Genomic DNA, 15,965 nt, shown 5'->3' with positions numbered 1-15,965 from the left:
ACTCAGGGGGACATGATATAGGTCTTTAAGCATGTGCTTAAGCACCTTGCTGAGGGGACAAAGATGACAGATCTTCTTTGTAAGCCCCTAGCCCCTCTCCTCCCCACATACATTGACATCAGTGAGTGCAGGCAGGAAGGTGTATGGCCTGAATTATGGAAGGCTAATGCACAGATCACAATTTAATATGCCATTAGGCCTGCCTCCTCCACGAAACCAATCTCTCACCTCTACAGAAGTTAGGTGGTGGGGAGGGAAAACAAACAATCCTGCCAATTGTTAGTGGAAAAAAGAATAAAGAGGAGAATGGGACCTGCTTATCAGAGACCCACATTTTGAGAGGAAAATTCCCTGAATCCTGAGGAAGGAAGGAAGGATGCCCTGCAGAGCTTCAAGTACCCATCTGACAGCCCTGTCCTGCAGGAGCTGTGGTAGGGTGCTGGGCCCCTTCCTCTTGTGAAAACTGGGCCCAGAGAGCTGCAAGTGGATGTAACAGGAGTCCCCAGACTGCAGCAGGACTTTGAAGCTGTAATTAAACAGACTTGGTCTTAACAAATCTGACTGGCACAGAGCGCTGTGTATGAACTGTGATTTTAGAAAGGGGAAGAATGACTCCGAGACCAGAGAACTGAAGTTTGGAAGAGTCTGAGGCGAGGTTTTCTCTCAGCCCCCAGTCAGACTGGGGGCCATCTGAAGTTCAGATCTCACTTTTGCACAAGTGTGCAGGTGTTTAGATCTGCACACCTTATATATAGCAAAGGATTTGGCTACCTTGCGTTCAGCTTCAGGAGAACTTTGATTTTGACTCATCTGGGGAACAGCTGTGTGATTTATTTAATTTTTTAATGACTGGAAATCATCATTAATTGAAGCACCTCCAAGGACTTCCCTAACACCAGCGAAATTAATTTGCCCTCTTGCCTCCCTGGTCTAGTTTCCTAACACAGTAGGTCCAATAATCACTTGCAACATATCAGCACCTTGGAACAAGGTTCCAGAGATGCAGGGCCAAACTATCTTTTGGGTAATCTAATCTCAGAATCCAGCTCCTGCCATTACATAAAGGGATTAATATCTCAGCTTTCATATGCGCTTTTAGCTCTTGTCCTGGCCTGTGAGAGCAAGCTGAACGCAATCCTACCTGCTTGCGTTTATGGTGTGGTGTCTGTTTTCCCTTCAGAGGTAGAGCTCGCCAGTGCAGAGCTCTTGTGGGACACCCACTGGTAACTGCGTGCTATCACAGCTCCTTCAAGTAATTTGGGAAGCAGGCTCTCTCCATCCTCCCATATAATCTGCTTGGGTGTGAAGTGGGATGCTCAGCCCATTGAAAGAAATGCAACCATGATCCAGCTACAGCATGGGGAGGGAGAGAGCATAAACAACACGGGGTCACAGAAGGGTGATCTAAAATTGCCCTAAAGCTGTCCTGTCAGTCATGTAAACCTCTAGAAAGGGGAGTTGCTAGTACTTGGTCTCTGCTGTGTCAGACCAAGGACATCTGCAGCAGAGAAGAGCCTGTAACCCTGAAGTCCAGGTCTGTATTATGGGGCATGCTGAAGTCATTAAAGTTGCTTTAGCAAAGTTTCCTAAATACTCAGGAAGTAATTACTCTCTCTGTGCCTGTGGTGGCTCAAGCAAAAACCGATCTATTACACTACTTAGTGTCCATTGTAGTAATAAAGGGCATACACCTATTTTCATAAAAACAGTATACTACATGTGATTGGGAAACAATCTTCCCACAGTTTGTGGTGTTTCTCTCCAATGGCTTTTGGAGTTTACAAGCACTGAACATACACCATCACACTTGAACCTCCGAGGAAAAGGATTTTTCTGCAGGCTATGCTCACAAAACTTTTTGACAGATAGGCTACGTGCTGGATTTGACTTTCTTCATAGAATAAGCTTGCAGAACTACTAATATTTTTAAGTAAAAGGTAGTCCAGTTAAAATATGAGTTGTGCAAGAGAAGTTTAAGGAGTGTGTAAAATATGAAGATTGGTGTTAGGGTCCTGCATGACTGTGTTAAGAGTACAAAGCTGCATTATGAACGAGACTGGTTAAGCTCTCATTAGGCATTTCAGTCCAATATTATAGTAAAATGACAAAAGGCCGTGCAGGCTTGGTGATGAGAAGTCACTAAAATGAACACCATTCACTTAGCTTTAAAGAATTATCAACCATGAGATAGCTGAAGCTAGGACAAGCAACTTTCCACACCCCTGCAGGGGGTTGCAGTCTAGCAGAAAGTCTGAGGCAGATCAGTAGTCACATACTGGTACACACTTCTAAAAAAAGCAGACAGATGAGAAACCAAGATCCTCTGCAGGATGCCTGCTGATGGTAGAAAAACACTGCAGGAAAAGAAAACATGAAGAATTATGAGACTGATGGTACAAAGATCAGAAAGCACATAAGAAAAGCAGTACCAAGCAAGGAGTTGTGACATGTTGACGCTAAAATTCAAATCATTTATTGCAACACCTTCATTCCCAATGGTACTACAAAAACGTCCCCAAGCAAGCTGCAAGGCAGTACAGATTTAATGCCCATACCTGCCCTGGCTTGCTGAGGATTCAACTGACAAAACTCCACCTAGTGAGGATGGGGCACACTGCACATTGAACATTCAATTAAGTATGAACATATCTAAGGGCAAAATCAGCTCTGGAAGGTAATAAACTTTATGACATTACACTGTCCTGTTGTTGGTAAGGCCTCAAATATTGAGCCCAGATCATAGTAGACTGCAGCCCCTTCTCAATTTTAATCAGATACTATTTTGAGAAACATTATTTTTAAATTTCACTTTATTATGCTATGTGCTGGCTTTGTAAGAACATAACTGACAGTGTAACTAGCATCTCTTGGCTTTTTAGCACCTTGCTGCCTCATGTATCCACCTCACAAATATTAACTGACCTGAAGCTCTTCAACATCACTGGAGATTTATTAATGGACTTGGACTTTGAAAAAGGCCATCAACATTCTCCTTCTGATGATGATGTAGTAATAACGGAAATACACCACCGGTGTTGTATGTCCAAAAGGTTTTAATATATGGTCCTCACTGTTCAGAAAAGTTATTGCATTAAATTCTAATACATAAATTCATCTGAATTAAAAAAGAAATAAATCATATTACACATCACAATTTTGTCACAGCAGCTAAAGGAAAACAGATTTTATATGCAATTCTCTCAAAAGAAGCAGTAACTAGCAAAATTACAGCTAGCTCTTCCCCAAATCAACAGAACTGCTATTGTATTGTTCAGTAGTTACTGCAAATCCCAATTTGAGCCACACTACCTCCACAAGCGAGCAGCTCAGGAAAATAAAAGTGCCATTCCAAATTATTGTCTGCAAATCTGAAACGCATTTATTAAACAATGACTTTCAGCATGTGTTGGCTTTATCTGTTAACTGAATTAACACACAGAGTGGGGCTAATGTAATTTACACACCATTTTCCTTAAGCCATTGTTTTTCTTTCCACATGACTTGAATAGATTTGCAAGTTAAAAATTATCAGTGCTCCTTACAGCAGCTTACACAATTCAAACGTGTGGATTTCTAACAGGCACGTGAAAATGACATTTGATCACTAAAGTGAAAGGTCAGATCCCCTGATCCATTAAAGCCAACATCCACATAAGCCTACTGCCCCATGGATAACAGCAGATACAAGATCAGGAAGACCGGCATGCCTTAAATAGATTAATGCCCTCCCTTCTCCCTGTCTTCCAAAATGCCCATCATCACACAGAGTTCTCACTCAAAATCCACTTGAAAATATTTCCCAAATTAAGTGAATCCAGATTGCTACCTTTGCCTATTTGAAACAGTTGATGGAAAATGTATTACTTTAATACAATTCACTAGGTTCTGGTATCAGAAAGTCCACTAGTAGAAAAAAAACACCTGTTTGGTGCTCTCTTGAAGCTCACATTCACACGAGTGCTAGCTCTCCCCAGCCCTGTACTTTAAATCAAAACTATAGTTATTACAGTGGTTTTCAAACAGTTTTAGCTCAGAGCAGTGAGATACACCTTAAAAAACACTGTTTTTTGATTTTCTAGCAAAACACTCAGAACTTTGGAGAGCAAGCAAGCAGACACTTTGCAAAATCTGACAGCTCAAAAGACATCCAAAGATCAAGAGAATTAAAACTAGTCACCAAAGCAAAGGTTGCATTAAACCAGAAGTGTGAAGACATGGCAAAATGACACACCTCCAGTATAAGCAATAACAGAGGCAGAATGTTTTACTAGTGGTTTCTTTTCTTTGCTCACACAGTCACAAGGTATTCATTATCATGATACAAATTGCAAAAGTGTTCATTTGAAAACAAGAGGAATAGGGTACTCAATTATTCCAGTTAAGACCGCTTATTGAGTCTAATATAACGTTAAACTGCTGCGATTTTCTCGCAGTTAAGGTCTGCACTAAAAGGGAAGAAGTTTATGCAGTTTAGACGGTGATGCTGACAGCTTCCTAAAGGCAGGCTTTACATAAGACTTGGCTCATTTTATTTCATAATTTGCCACATACTGAACAAGACAGGCATCACCACTCAATCCCAACAAGAAAACATTCACATAAACTTCCCCCACCTACACTTGAGCTCGCAGCCAGATATATTCCTTGTGTTTTCTGTAAAAAGGATTGTTCTTGGTTATTGCTGTATTACAGGAAACAGGAATATTTTCAGGAGAGTTAGGGTGTGTATTTTGAAGATGAAAGTCCTAAACCCAGGTTTTTTTACCCCTTTTTTTTTAATCCTCTGCTGCTTCTGTACAGCAAAACTAGAATCCCGTTTCTTCCAAACGGAGCAGTACCTTATGATCCTCTCCCTGCTCTGAGCGTATCAAGAGCATTTATGCCTCTTTGCTGTGTTTTCTATCAGCAGGTAATGGCCCATAAATTCATTTATGACAGCACCTTGAGCAAGAGTGCCTACCTCAACACATGGAGCTGGGAGGACCAAGGAGGTCCATGAAAAAAACAAGAAAAACAAGGGGAACGCAAAGGGGAAAGGAAGACAACTATCCTCATTTGTTCTCTGCACGGGTCATATGTTTCTGACAACAGCAGGTTTGTTTTCAAAGAGCTGTAATTTAAGTTGACAGGCAAGCTTATTAGAGGAAAAAACCCCTTCACCCAAACACAAAAATCTATCCAAATGAGTTTAATTTAGATCTGTCTCTGGAATGAATGAAGAGGTTTTGCATGTGGGAGAAACTGAAGAGTCTGCATTGCTACCAAAGGAATCACAATGTGCAAATCCACGTTATCTGTAGTGCTGAGTCACATCTAGATGGTGGATGTGCCTTACCAAATACCACACCCTGGGAGTGTTTCAGCACTTCCCCTTCCACCAGAACACTGCATTAAAAAAAGAACTCAGACAATGTGACAAGAAGTGATCTTTTCCTGCTGCACAGTTTACATACATTTAAGACTTTCACAAACATTTGGCCAAAAATTGTACACCACAGTATTTCCCAAGTCACAAACACTACACCAACCATTCTAACAGGATATGCAGTCCAAGCAACCCCACTGCTACCTCTCACTCCCACACACCCTCCCAAAAGAAGTGTTGAGCCCTTGATGGCTTTGACTGTAATTTTGCCGCCTCTGTAAAGTTGCAGCTAGCCTTCTTCATTTCTCAGGGACTCAAAAAACCATTTAGTTCATCTATTCACTGTACAACATTTTCAGTAAGTGCCTTCACACCCTGTTAATAAGAAGAGTTAGTTCGCTTCACACCACAGAGGTGGTACTTTCTGGGTTCACACGCATCAACCTTGAAGCATTTCTCAGATCCTGGAGCTGCTTGGCTGGCTTTCCAACTCCTTCCTCAAATCTTTTTTCCACAACAGGAAGGACAGTTTCATAAAGGAAGGACGCATTCTGCCTAATGAATGCTTTCTTCTCAGGGTCCTGTTCACACCGTAAACTGTAATCAACGTGCTGCACAGCCACTAGGATGATTTCCACAAGACTCTCCAAAAGAACCATGTGTAGCTCTGGAAAGTAAAGCTTTAACGCTTCCTCCAAGAAGGCCATAGTCTGCTTAGTGAAAGCCACCACAGTATAGCTGAGGTTGACCCAGCAGTCATCACCAGTGTACTGGTCGAAATTCCCCACCCCGCAGCTCCTCATCTCCTCTCTGAGCTTCCCCAGAGCCTCCGGGGTCATGAGGTTCATCCTTCTCCACATCTCCTCAGAGTTGCGGTGCTTCGTGGCCTCGATGATGATATCCTTGTAGCTCTGTAAAGCACCTTTGATATCCTTTACCAGGAGGGCGTGAATGATGAAGGTGAGATCCAGTCCAATCTCGCTGAGCTGCTTGCAGTGCTCTTTGGCGACCTTGGGTATTAATGAAAAGCAAAGCGTTAGTAGTTTGCATGCCCCCTTTACACTCTAAATGTTTACTTCGTTTTTATTGTTCTCAGAAAACAGGGAAGCATTTGTCATCTTTCATTTACTTCTTGTGCCAAGAAAATCCTTATTAGTAAAGAAATCAATGAATGAAAGACAAGCCATGCATGTCAAAAATACTCTGGACAATTACTTTACAACTCCTTCCCTCCCCCATCAGTAGCTACTATAAGTAAAGACACCATAACCTGAGAGAGCTGGTCCCACAGTAAGATCAAGGAAGCATAGTCCAGAGCAGGCTTGGAAAACAAACAAAAAGCCTTCAAAATACTCATCATTCAGATGTGTTTTTACAAATTTTAGGATCTCCTACTGGTCAAAGGCAAATTAAGAAAGAACACATTCTGTGTTTCTGATAAGGGCAGCATTTTTCTTGCTGTGCATTCTCATCGTAACATTTTCTTCTGATAAACTAAAAAAGGCACAAACCAACCCCACATGCCTATGAACCGTTCAATGCAGGAAACCTCTCCAGCAACACTCTGTCAAAAAATTTCTAGGGTTAGAAATGAAGGCTTGCAAACCTTATAGCTTGCATTCAGGCCAGCTCGTCACACCACCCTGTGTGGTCACACCTACCTTCACGCACTCCGCTGCAGTCGACAAGCTCTCTTTGCTGTCAAACACCTGCTTACTGAAGGCATCTACGAACATCCTCATGGAGGAGCGGGCCCACACAACGAAGGCAGAGTAGCAGCCGTTGTTGCCAGCGAAGTCCGTCTCGAACTCCCTCGCCGTCTCCAGAAGGCTGGTGAAGAAGACGTGGCAGAGTTTGTGGATGTAGAGCAGCGTGGCGCCCTCGATGCGCAGCTGCCGGATGGCCGTGTGCACCGCAGCCGCCCGGTTCTTCAGGAAGAGCTCGCACGCCTTGGTGGACTGGCCCAAGCGGATGAGCTGGGACACGGCTCGGCGGGTGGCCCGCGGCCCTCCTCGCAGCGAGCGGTCTGGGGACAGCTCGAACACCAGCACGTCCGTCAGCTGCCGGACCCGCTCGTCCACCTTGGCCCGCAGCTCCTTCACGGGCTGGCTCACGGGCTTGTCCGCCAGGTACTCGTTGAGTTTATCTAGCAGGTCCACCGCCCCCTCGAAGTCCCGCTGAGCGATGCAGACGTCCAGGTCCTCCGGCAGCTCCTGGATCCACTCGAGCGAGAGGTCGACCGCCTCTTCCTCGGCAGAGGGCTCTTCCTCCTCTTCCTCCTCCTCCTCCTCGAAGGGGTTGGTGGATTCAGGGGGCATCGGGGCGGGCCGGGGCATGGCCTCCTGCTCCAGCCGCCGCTTCTCGCTGAGGGCCCGGTTGCGCTTGGTCTCCTCCAGCACCTCCAGCCACTCCTTCTTGATCTTGGCGTTCTCGGCCTGGAAGATGCGGCTCTCGGGGAACATGAGCAGCTTGAACATGTCCTTCATGGGCGGGTTGTCCTTGACGTTGACCACCGCCAGCCCGTCCAGCGGGTAGAGGGCATCGTAGCGGTAGGCGCCGCGGCGGTTGGGCAGGGCGGTGGCCACCAGCAAGCAGTCGTTCATCAGGAAGGCGTGCACCCGCTGGATCTGCGCCATGTGGTCGGCGTCGTACTCCAGCAGCTCGCCGTTGTACACCAGGAACTTGCCGGGGCTCTCGGGCAGCAGGTCGCGGCAGCCCTCCACCTTCTCCAGGAGGGTGGTGAGCGTCCGCTGCCGCCCCTCCTCGCCGCCCCCCGCCGCCTCCTTGCCCGACAGCGGCAGGAACGGGTCGGAGGGCCCCAGGGCGGGGTCGTCGCGGTCTGCCTGGAGGAGCAGGGCCTGCGTGACGGCCTCCATGATGCCCTTCTGCTCGGTGAGGATGTGGCTGAGCTGGTACATCTCGCTCTCCAGGTAGCTGATCTCCCGCGCCGTCTCGATGAACTGCCGGTAGTTCTGGTAGACGTTGCGCTTCAGGCTCTGCGCCGTCTCCTCGCTCAGCGCCTGGATGCGCTGCCGGTGCTCCTGCAGGTCCCGGTCGCCGTCCGACTGCTGCGACAGCTGCTTCACGTACTCGCCCGCCACGAAGCCGCCCGACTCCAGCTGCCGCCGCAGCCGGCTGCCCCCCCCCCCGCCGCCGCCGCCTTCCCCCAGCGCCATGGCCCCGCTCCGCTCCCCTCCCCTCCGCTCCCCTCCGCCGCGCCTGCGCAACCAGCGCCGCGTACGCCACCTGCGCAGCGCAGCGCCGCGGCCGCCCCTAGCGCTACGTAGCCCCGCCTACGCGCGCAGCGCTGCGGACGCTGCTTGCGCACGCTCCTTGCGCACGCACGCCGCCTGCGCCACAAGCGGGCGGGGGAGCCGCCAAGATGGCGGCGGCTGTGGCGGAGGGGGAGGACGGGGACGGGGACCTGGCGCTGGCGCTGCAGCTGCAGGAGCTGTGGGAGGCTGAGGACGGGGAGGGGGTGGCCTCCGCCCAGCCCCCGGCCGTCCCCGAGCCGCTCCGGCCGCTGTCGGTGGTGGATGAGGCGTGGGAGCTGCTGGACCCCAGCCCCGACGTGCGCGGCCTGTTCGTGCAGCTGAACGAGGCGCTCTTCTGGGGGCGCCTGGCCGCCGTGGAGGTGGCGTGGAGCCCCCGCATGACGCTGTACGGCCGGGAAGGGGACGGGGAGCGGGTGGGAGCCGCGGGCAGACCCGTGTCCTGCTGGCAGGGGCCGTGCCGGGCACCCCCCGGTCCCTGCCGCAGGGTTTGGGGGGTCCCGGGTGCGGGCGGCAGTTGTGCGGCGCAGGGTGCCGGAGTGCTGCCCCCGCTGCTCCTTAATTTGGGGTGTTGGGCTGCTAGACGCGTAAATCGGTGCCGACGCCAAAATTTGAAATGGTTTCTGAGCGATCAATCCACCGCGTAAAGGTTCAGGGAGAGTCAAAAGGAGAGGGAGGGTGAAATCGTAGCAGCCCCGAGTTCGAACCCACAACCCCTGCTTTAGATGTTTCTCTCCATCTGGAGTTTTAATGAAAGCAGTGCTTTACTTCCTCAACGTGTTAGCTTGGAAAATTCTTTGTGTATATATATATATATATATTTTTTTTTTTTTTTTTCAGGATTGCCAGCTTTGAATTAAGGGTTTGCGAGAGATCTAATAAATTATATGTTGTCTTGGTAGTTCCATCACAGCTTATTAAGAACAACTTGTGAGCTCTTATTCCTTGCTTAATGACATCGAGTTCTTTGAGTAACTACCAAAAGTGTGTTTCATATTCAAAGTTACTTAGCGTGTGTTGGAAAGGGCCAGCATTTTAACTCCCAGTTCTCAACTTACTTCACGTAGAAAATCCTTATTAATAAAGAAATCGTAGAAAAGCACATAGCTTTCAATATCTTGTTTCTGTGTCTCTTTCAGATGTGCTGGAGTGTGCAGATATGAAGGAAAAGGTGGAATGTGTTCTATTCGTTTAAGTGAGCCACTCCTTAAGCTAAGACCGAGGAAGGATCTTGTTGAGGTATTTGAAAATTGCTCGTGAATATACGCATAGAATGTAGTGTGTGTCACACCCCGCATTTTATATTTTGTAATGTAATTTTTATATACAAAGACTTACAGATCATAGAACAGTGGTCACTATTGCTGTGTTTGTGTTGCTTGTGTGGGCAACGTCACTTTAGTTGCATGCTCCTAAATGAGCAGCTCCGAGTAGGAGTCTAAAGTCACTTTTTTTAAACTGATGGGAAAAAAAAAAAAACACTTCTTTGCTTCTAAATTATTCTCTAATATTGAAAGCAGAATAGTCTTAAAGTGCAAGGAGGAAAATGGCTGTAGCTTCATTTTTTAGGCCAGTAGCAGAAAACAAGGATGTAGAATATGACTGTAAATATAATTTTGTGCTGCTTGTTATGCATCTGTCAGACTGCTTATTTGAGTTGGCTTGACATTCAGATTTGCTCAATAAAATAGAGTTTCAACCTTTTTGTAAGCATCTCTTTGGTTGAGGAGGGGATGACCCCTTCAAGGATCTGACTGGGGCTTGAGGATAATTTCTCCTTTTTGGAATGTCCCTTATTAAATATTGTATGGAAATTGAGTTATTCTACCCATCGTATTATGTACTGCGTTTTTATGACCCAAACTTAACACACAGATGCGTGAAAATTAGATCAGTACCAATATAAACATAAAAGAGTAAAATACTTCAGCTTAATTCTGAAGCTGTATGTAATGCTTCTTAGTTAACAACTAATAATTTTCATCGTTTCAGACGCTGTTACATGAAATGATCCACGCCCTGCTTTTTGTAACTAATAATGACAGAGACCGTGAATCTCATGGGCCGGAGTTCTGCAAACACATGCGTCGCATTAATCGCTTGACTGGAGCCAATGTCACAGTAAGCCTAACCCACTTGATACAATACAATTTTTTTTCTGAATTTGGTAACAAGTTTTTCGATATTCCGGATGTGGTTTGAGTAATCTAGTTGTTTTTCCTTCACACTCTGCGGTTGACACCATGACAAATTTGCATTCAAGTCTGAAAATTTCATGGTTATTTTGTTGTTTGTTGTTGCGTGATGGAGGGAAGAAGTTGAGGAAGATGCAGTGAGTTTTGAGTCATGTAATTACCATACGTGCCCTTTGTACAAATTTCCCTTTAAAGTTTGTTTTAACCTTGAAACAACTTACGAGTTCAGAGACAGAGTAGCTCCACGCTCAGGACAGTATTTGTGGAAGAGCAGTCTGTTTTAGTTGGGATTTATATCAGTAGAGGCTGATGAGTGGATGATACTTAAAATTTGTGTCCCTGGTAAAATCAATTCAGATAATAGCTGGAGCGAGAATGCAACACTAGTATTGTTTACAATCCATTCTAAACAATATGTTGTTTAGGGTGAAATTATAGATACATATTTTTAAAGTGGTTTTATTGTAGTCCAAGCAAGATAGCCAGGACATATTTCTATATGTCTTGTCATTTTTAAAACTCTGTTTTAATATTATCTAAAGATTCAGCAAGCTTCAGCTCTTTTAACCGATAAGGTTAAAATCACAACAGTAACATATCTTGGGGATTAAAATGTAAAACCAAGCAGTGGGGAGCAGGGAAAAGTTGTTTCTCACAGTAGTGGGTAGAATAATTTTTTTTCAGAGTGGGGCAGTAAACTTCAGTGGTACAATGCAAGGGCTTTTCAAATCACAGAGCACTTGTCAGTGTTCAGGTCCCCTAGGAGAAAAAATCACGTTTATTTTGTGAGGAAGGCACTTGGAGAAGGACTTTCTTTCTACTGTGTCTATTCCGTTAGCAGATATATTTTTCCTTCTGGACACATTACTGATGTGCAGAAGTACTTTATCCTTGACCTGTATTATGAAATAATGGAATGCTCGTGTGTGTATATGTGAAGTTTGTAGAGATAACGACTGATAAAATCAGAAATTTTTGTGTGACTGGTGCTCCTTTTTGTTTTTCTAAACCTAGATCTATCACAATTTTCATGATGAGGTAGATTTATACCGCCAGCACTGGTGGCGATGCAATGGCCCCTGTCAAAACAGAAAACCTTATTTTGGGTATGTGAAACGTTCAATGAATAGAGCACCCTCTGCGCGAGACTTCTGGTGGGCGGAGCATCAAGAGAAGTGTGGAGGTACATTCATAAAAGTGAAGGAGCCAGAGAACTTCTCTAAGAAATCCAAGGAAAAAAATGAGCCAGCAGAACTTCCAAATTCCAAGTCAACTAACAAAGGTATTTAAAATATCGTTTTCTTTTCCAAACTGTTTCTGTCTTAACAGTTCCTTGAACACATACAGGTCCACCCTTATGTGAACTTTGTTACTATTACATAGCAAAGAACAGAGCCTATTTTATATGTGCATTTCTAGGCTCTTTCTCAAGTGTTTGCAGAAGATTTATTTTGCTGCACTGTTTTCAAGCAGCGAACGTTTCACGTGAAGCACAAAATTCTAAGCCCGTGGTTTGTATATGAAAAAGTTACTAGCTTTTCTTTTTTGCAGACAAGAAACGCGTGGATGCTAAGAAAGATCTGGTTCCTTTTAGTGGAAATGGCTATCGGCTTGGAGGAAGAGAAGGTGGACTCTCAGAAAAAAACATAAATTTCATCAGCAGCATTAAAAACAGTGAAAAATCCGATTGGCAGCATCGACCAGCAGGAAGCACAATACCAATCCCTAAAAATGAGATAAAATTTGAAAAATCACCCCGTAACGGTATCTCTTTTCCTTTCTGTGCTGATGATACCAGTAAGAAGGTGAACTTGGCTTCGAAGCGTGATTTCCCCAAACTCTCTGTTGCTGATACAAAAGCGTACAAGAATGTTGGCGGATCACCTGTTAAAGTTTCTCGTGTTGTGGAAGAGCAATCAAAGCAAGGCTCTGCAAAAGGCAAGAGGGCTTTGCCATGCTATAATAACAGGCCACCAAAACAAACTTGTTTTGAGCAGACAACAACATCTGAGAAGAAGGGCTTGGAAAATAGGGTGCAGCAGTGGCCAAAAAAGGAAGACAAAACGGCCTTTGAAAACTATTTCATAAAAAAAGAGAGTACTTATACTACTTTAAGCATAAATACACCCATGAAAACCAAAGCTGAATCTACAGTGTCCTCCTCTGCATGTTCCAGTGCTACTGAACAGAGGGAAAAAACAGTCAGTTGTCCAGTTTGCCAGGCTGAGGTTTTAGAGCCTAAAATAAATGAACACCTTGATTCTTGTCTTGCATAAAGCCTCTCGGACAGCTACCTTGAAAAAAATAAACCAAGGCTGAAAACACTGCTTGAAAACTAGTTTGCTCAGGGTTTGCTTAGCTGTAGTTGTTTCTTTGTGTGCCTGTCCTGAACTGCAATTTGAACTACCATCAGCATGCTGAAGAGTAAGTTCTGTGGAGCTGCACATCAGCACTGACTAAAAAACTAGCTGCTAGCTGTGCTCCAAAAACTAATGCTCATATTTTGGTAGGTGGATGCTTGTGCTAATGTTCGTATTGCACAACCTGGGTATTGCAAGAGGAGGTGGATACTTGCTGAACTGCAAGTTTTCAAGGCAGTTTTTAAAATGAAGACATTTTAAATCCTGCTAGTTTCTTTGTTCCTAGGACCATTTTTTATGTATTTTTGGCTGTTCTTAAAGTTAACCACTTATAATAGATAAGCATTGTTTACTGTACACCAGATAGTTTTAGAACAGCAAGTATTTTGCTTAAGCCACTGTTAAACTCTCAGGTGGTCTTTCTCACCTCCTTCTCACCTGTGACCTTTTAGAGAAGATAGATGTGAATGAGAAACTCACAGAAAATCCAGAGGGGCAATAAAGATGCTAAGAAATCAAACACAGAATACTTGGTAGATTAGGAGGAGGCTCTAGGCTATAAGGGCTCAGTTAAATAAATAACGCAGCTTTGTTTCCAAGAGGATTCGAAAGCTGGCTATTCTGTTAGAAGTTGCAGTGGTCAAATGCAAGCTAATGAACTTCAATCTTCCGTGTATCTTTTGGTCAAGGATCAGCTAGGTTCTCCGTCCACTTTTTTCTGATGTTTTGCACAAATTTGTTGAAACCTTACTACTTCTCAGCACACAGGTATTATGTACATGAGTAACTGCCCCACGTGGGCTGGCTCTGGTAAGTGAAAGTGAAGAATATTGGTAGCAATACTGGTAAAGACAGTTTCTGGCCATGCCATAACAGGCTTCACAATTTTTCATTTTTCAGTTAAGCTTCCAGTGCTTTACAGACCAAAATGGCATTGAATCGACATTACCTGACAGTCTTTGTTTTGCTGATTCAGTAAGTCAGCCAGTTTGGTGTTTAGTATTCATCAGGCCAGGCAGTTGAATGCTAAAGCCATTGTGCTGTAAAGTTCTGAATGCTGAGCAGATGTGTATTCTGTATAAACTTCCTGAAATGTTTGCCGTTCTTCTTGCTGCTGAAAATACTTAACTGGTTAAATAACTAACAGCTCGATTCCTTACTTGTAAAACTGGTTATAATTATTTTTGTTAGAAAAAAAAATGCTGTTTTCATATGATATTGCTGCTACAACTTTAAATGGCTATATTAGCCTTAGATACAGATTTTATATACAATACTTGTAGTTCTTAGACTAATAAACAAACTGATGTGCAATAGAATTTGGTAAATTATCTTTACTCTTTTGAAATAGTGGTGTATTTTAAAATTTTGATGCTATGGATGTTTAATATGAATCAGTTTGTTCTTGCATATCCTGAATAAATTGTTAATTTTACATTTTCATTAATCCTGGTCTTCACGTGACAGTCATGGCCATCTTACATTACCCATCAGTGCTCTCAATTGCCTATCCAGTAGCTGTCTGGTTTAATAGATCCTTTCTATATCAACACTTTCCCTTTTTATACTTCCCTGTATATTCACCAATACCCATTTTTAATTTGGATTGACCTCTGCCATCTCCACTGTATGTTTAGTCCAGTTTAACTTGTGTTGCATTTCATTGGAAAATGCTGATTTTTACACAAACTGCTTCTAAAACTTGATTTGGCACGTTCATTTTCCATACATCCTTCTTAAAACCACAGTGTCTATTCATATTTCCAGTGAAACTTGACACTCACAAGGACAATATTACTCAGAAGTATTTGGATGACTATTGTTTTTTTTTAAACAGCAAGTAGAAAACAAATGCGGGAATTGATCTGTAGTACTCGGTGAATAATATAGCCCATAAAGGGGAAAAATAGTATTAACCCATTGGAAAGTCCCGTTTCAAATACAAAATGTCTTAAAGGTGCCCTAAAATATCTTTTAAAAAAAAAAAAAAAATCAATTTTGAGTCAGAAAACAGTCTTCATATCCACCCAGCTTTTTCAGCTGTTAACAGTTCATAGCCTCATTTTGGGGTATGTTACTATGAATGCTATTTCAGTAAGATGTAGTTCTTGAATAGTTTCCATTCCAGCATTATCATAATGAGCACCACACATGCTTTTTAGAATATGCTAGTAAATTTGGGTCAAAGGGAAGAAATCTTGCTTTGTGTATCAGTTGTCTTTGTCCTGAAGGAGTTTGAAAACTGCCTATAAAAACAGACTGGTAGAGTAATGAATATTGAACATACTGTGCTCTAAAGTTGCCTTGAAATTGGTTATTGAGCAAGAAATCCTGAAGGTCAAGTTTTTTTTTTTTTTTTTTTTTTTTTTTTTTTTTTTTTATACTCTTAATGGAAACATTATCTAAGAAGTTGGAGCTCCTGTTTCCACCTAAGTAGAATTTTTCTCCAGATTAATAGATGAGCGTTTTGCCAGAAGATGTGTAACCGGAATAGTCTGCTTTATAACACGTTTAAAAAGTGATAATGTGCCATTCTGTACTATATCCCATAGTACAGCCACTGTGTGTATTCACTTGGGATATCTAGGTGCCATAGGAAGTATAATCTTACAGCAAGTTCAACCCTAATTCCTCTGAGTAAGCTGATGAGCAGGCTATTCATGTCTAGGTGGAGCTATGATTCTCAGGGGAGGTACTGCTGCTTGCCCTGCATAGGAATTAGGTACCTGAGCCTCCTTCTAGGAATGCTTTCAATGGTTGTGTAGAACAACCT

The 15,965-nt window shown here is 43.8% G+C and overlaps 2 protein-coding genes across 2 annotated transcripts; one reads left to right on the top strand and one right to left on the bottom strand.

The window, feature by feature from the left end:
• Positions 1-3,052: 3,052 nt before the first annotated feature.
• EXOC8 (exocyst complex component 8) lies at positions 3,053-8,541 on the bottom strand (the record flags this gene model as incomplete). The annotated part of the gene is made up of 2 exons (XM_084283741.1): positions 3,053-6,375; positions 7,027-8,541. The coding sequence occupies 2 exons, from the start codon at positions 8,539-8,541 to the stop codon at positions 5,767-5,769; spliced, it is 2,124 nt and encodes a 707-aa protein (XP_084139867.1). The 3' UTR covers positions 3,053-5,766.
• A 206-nt stretch (positions 8,542-8,747) lies between these two features.
• SPRTN (SprT-like N-terminal domain) lies at positions 8,748-14,627 on the top strand (the record flags this gene model as incomplete). Its single annotated transcript, XM_084284412.1, has 5 exons — positions 8,748-9,025; positions 9,777-9,876; positions 10,630-10,758; positions 11,847-12,114; positions 12,384-14,627. 5 exons carry the CDS (start codon positions 8,748-8,750, stop codon positions 13,106-13,108), a joined length of 1,500 nt encoding a protein of 499 aa, XP_084140538.1. The 3' UTR covers positions 13,109-14,627.
• Positions 14,628-15,965: the final 1,338 nt, after the last annotated feature.

The sequence above is a fragment of the Netta rufina genome, assembly GCF_964035555.1.
Source record: "Netta rufina genome assembly, chromosome: 3".
Classification (NCBI taxonomy): domain Eukaryota; kingdom Metazoa; phylum Chordata; class Aves; order Anseriformes; family Anatidae; genus Netta; species Netta rufina.
The sequence above is the reverse complement of the archived record's forward strand: the minus strand, read 5'-3'. Positions and strand labels throughout refer to the sequence as shown.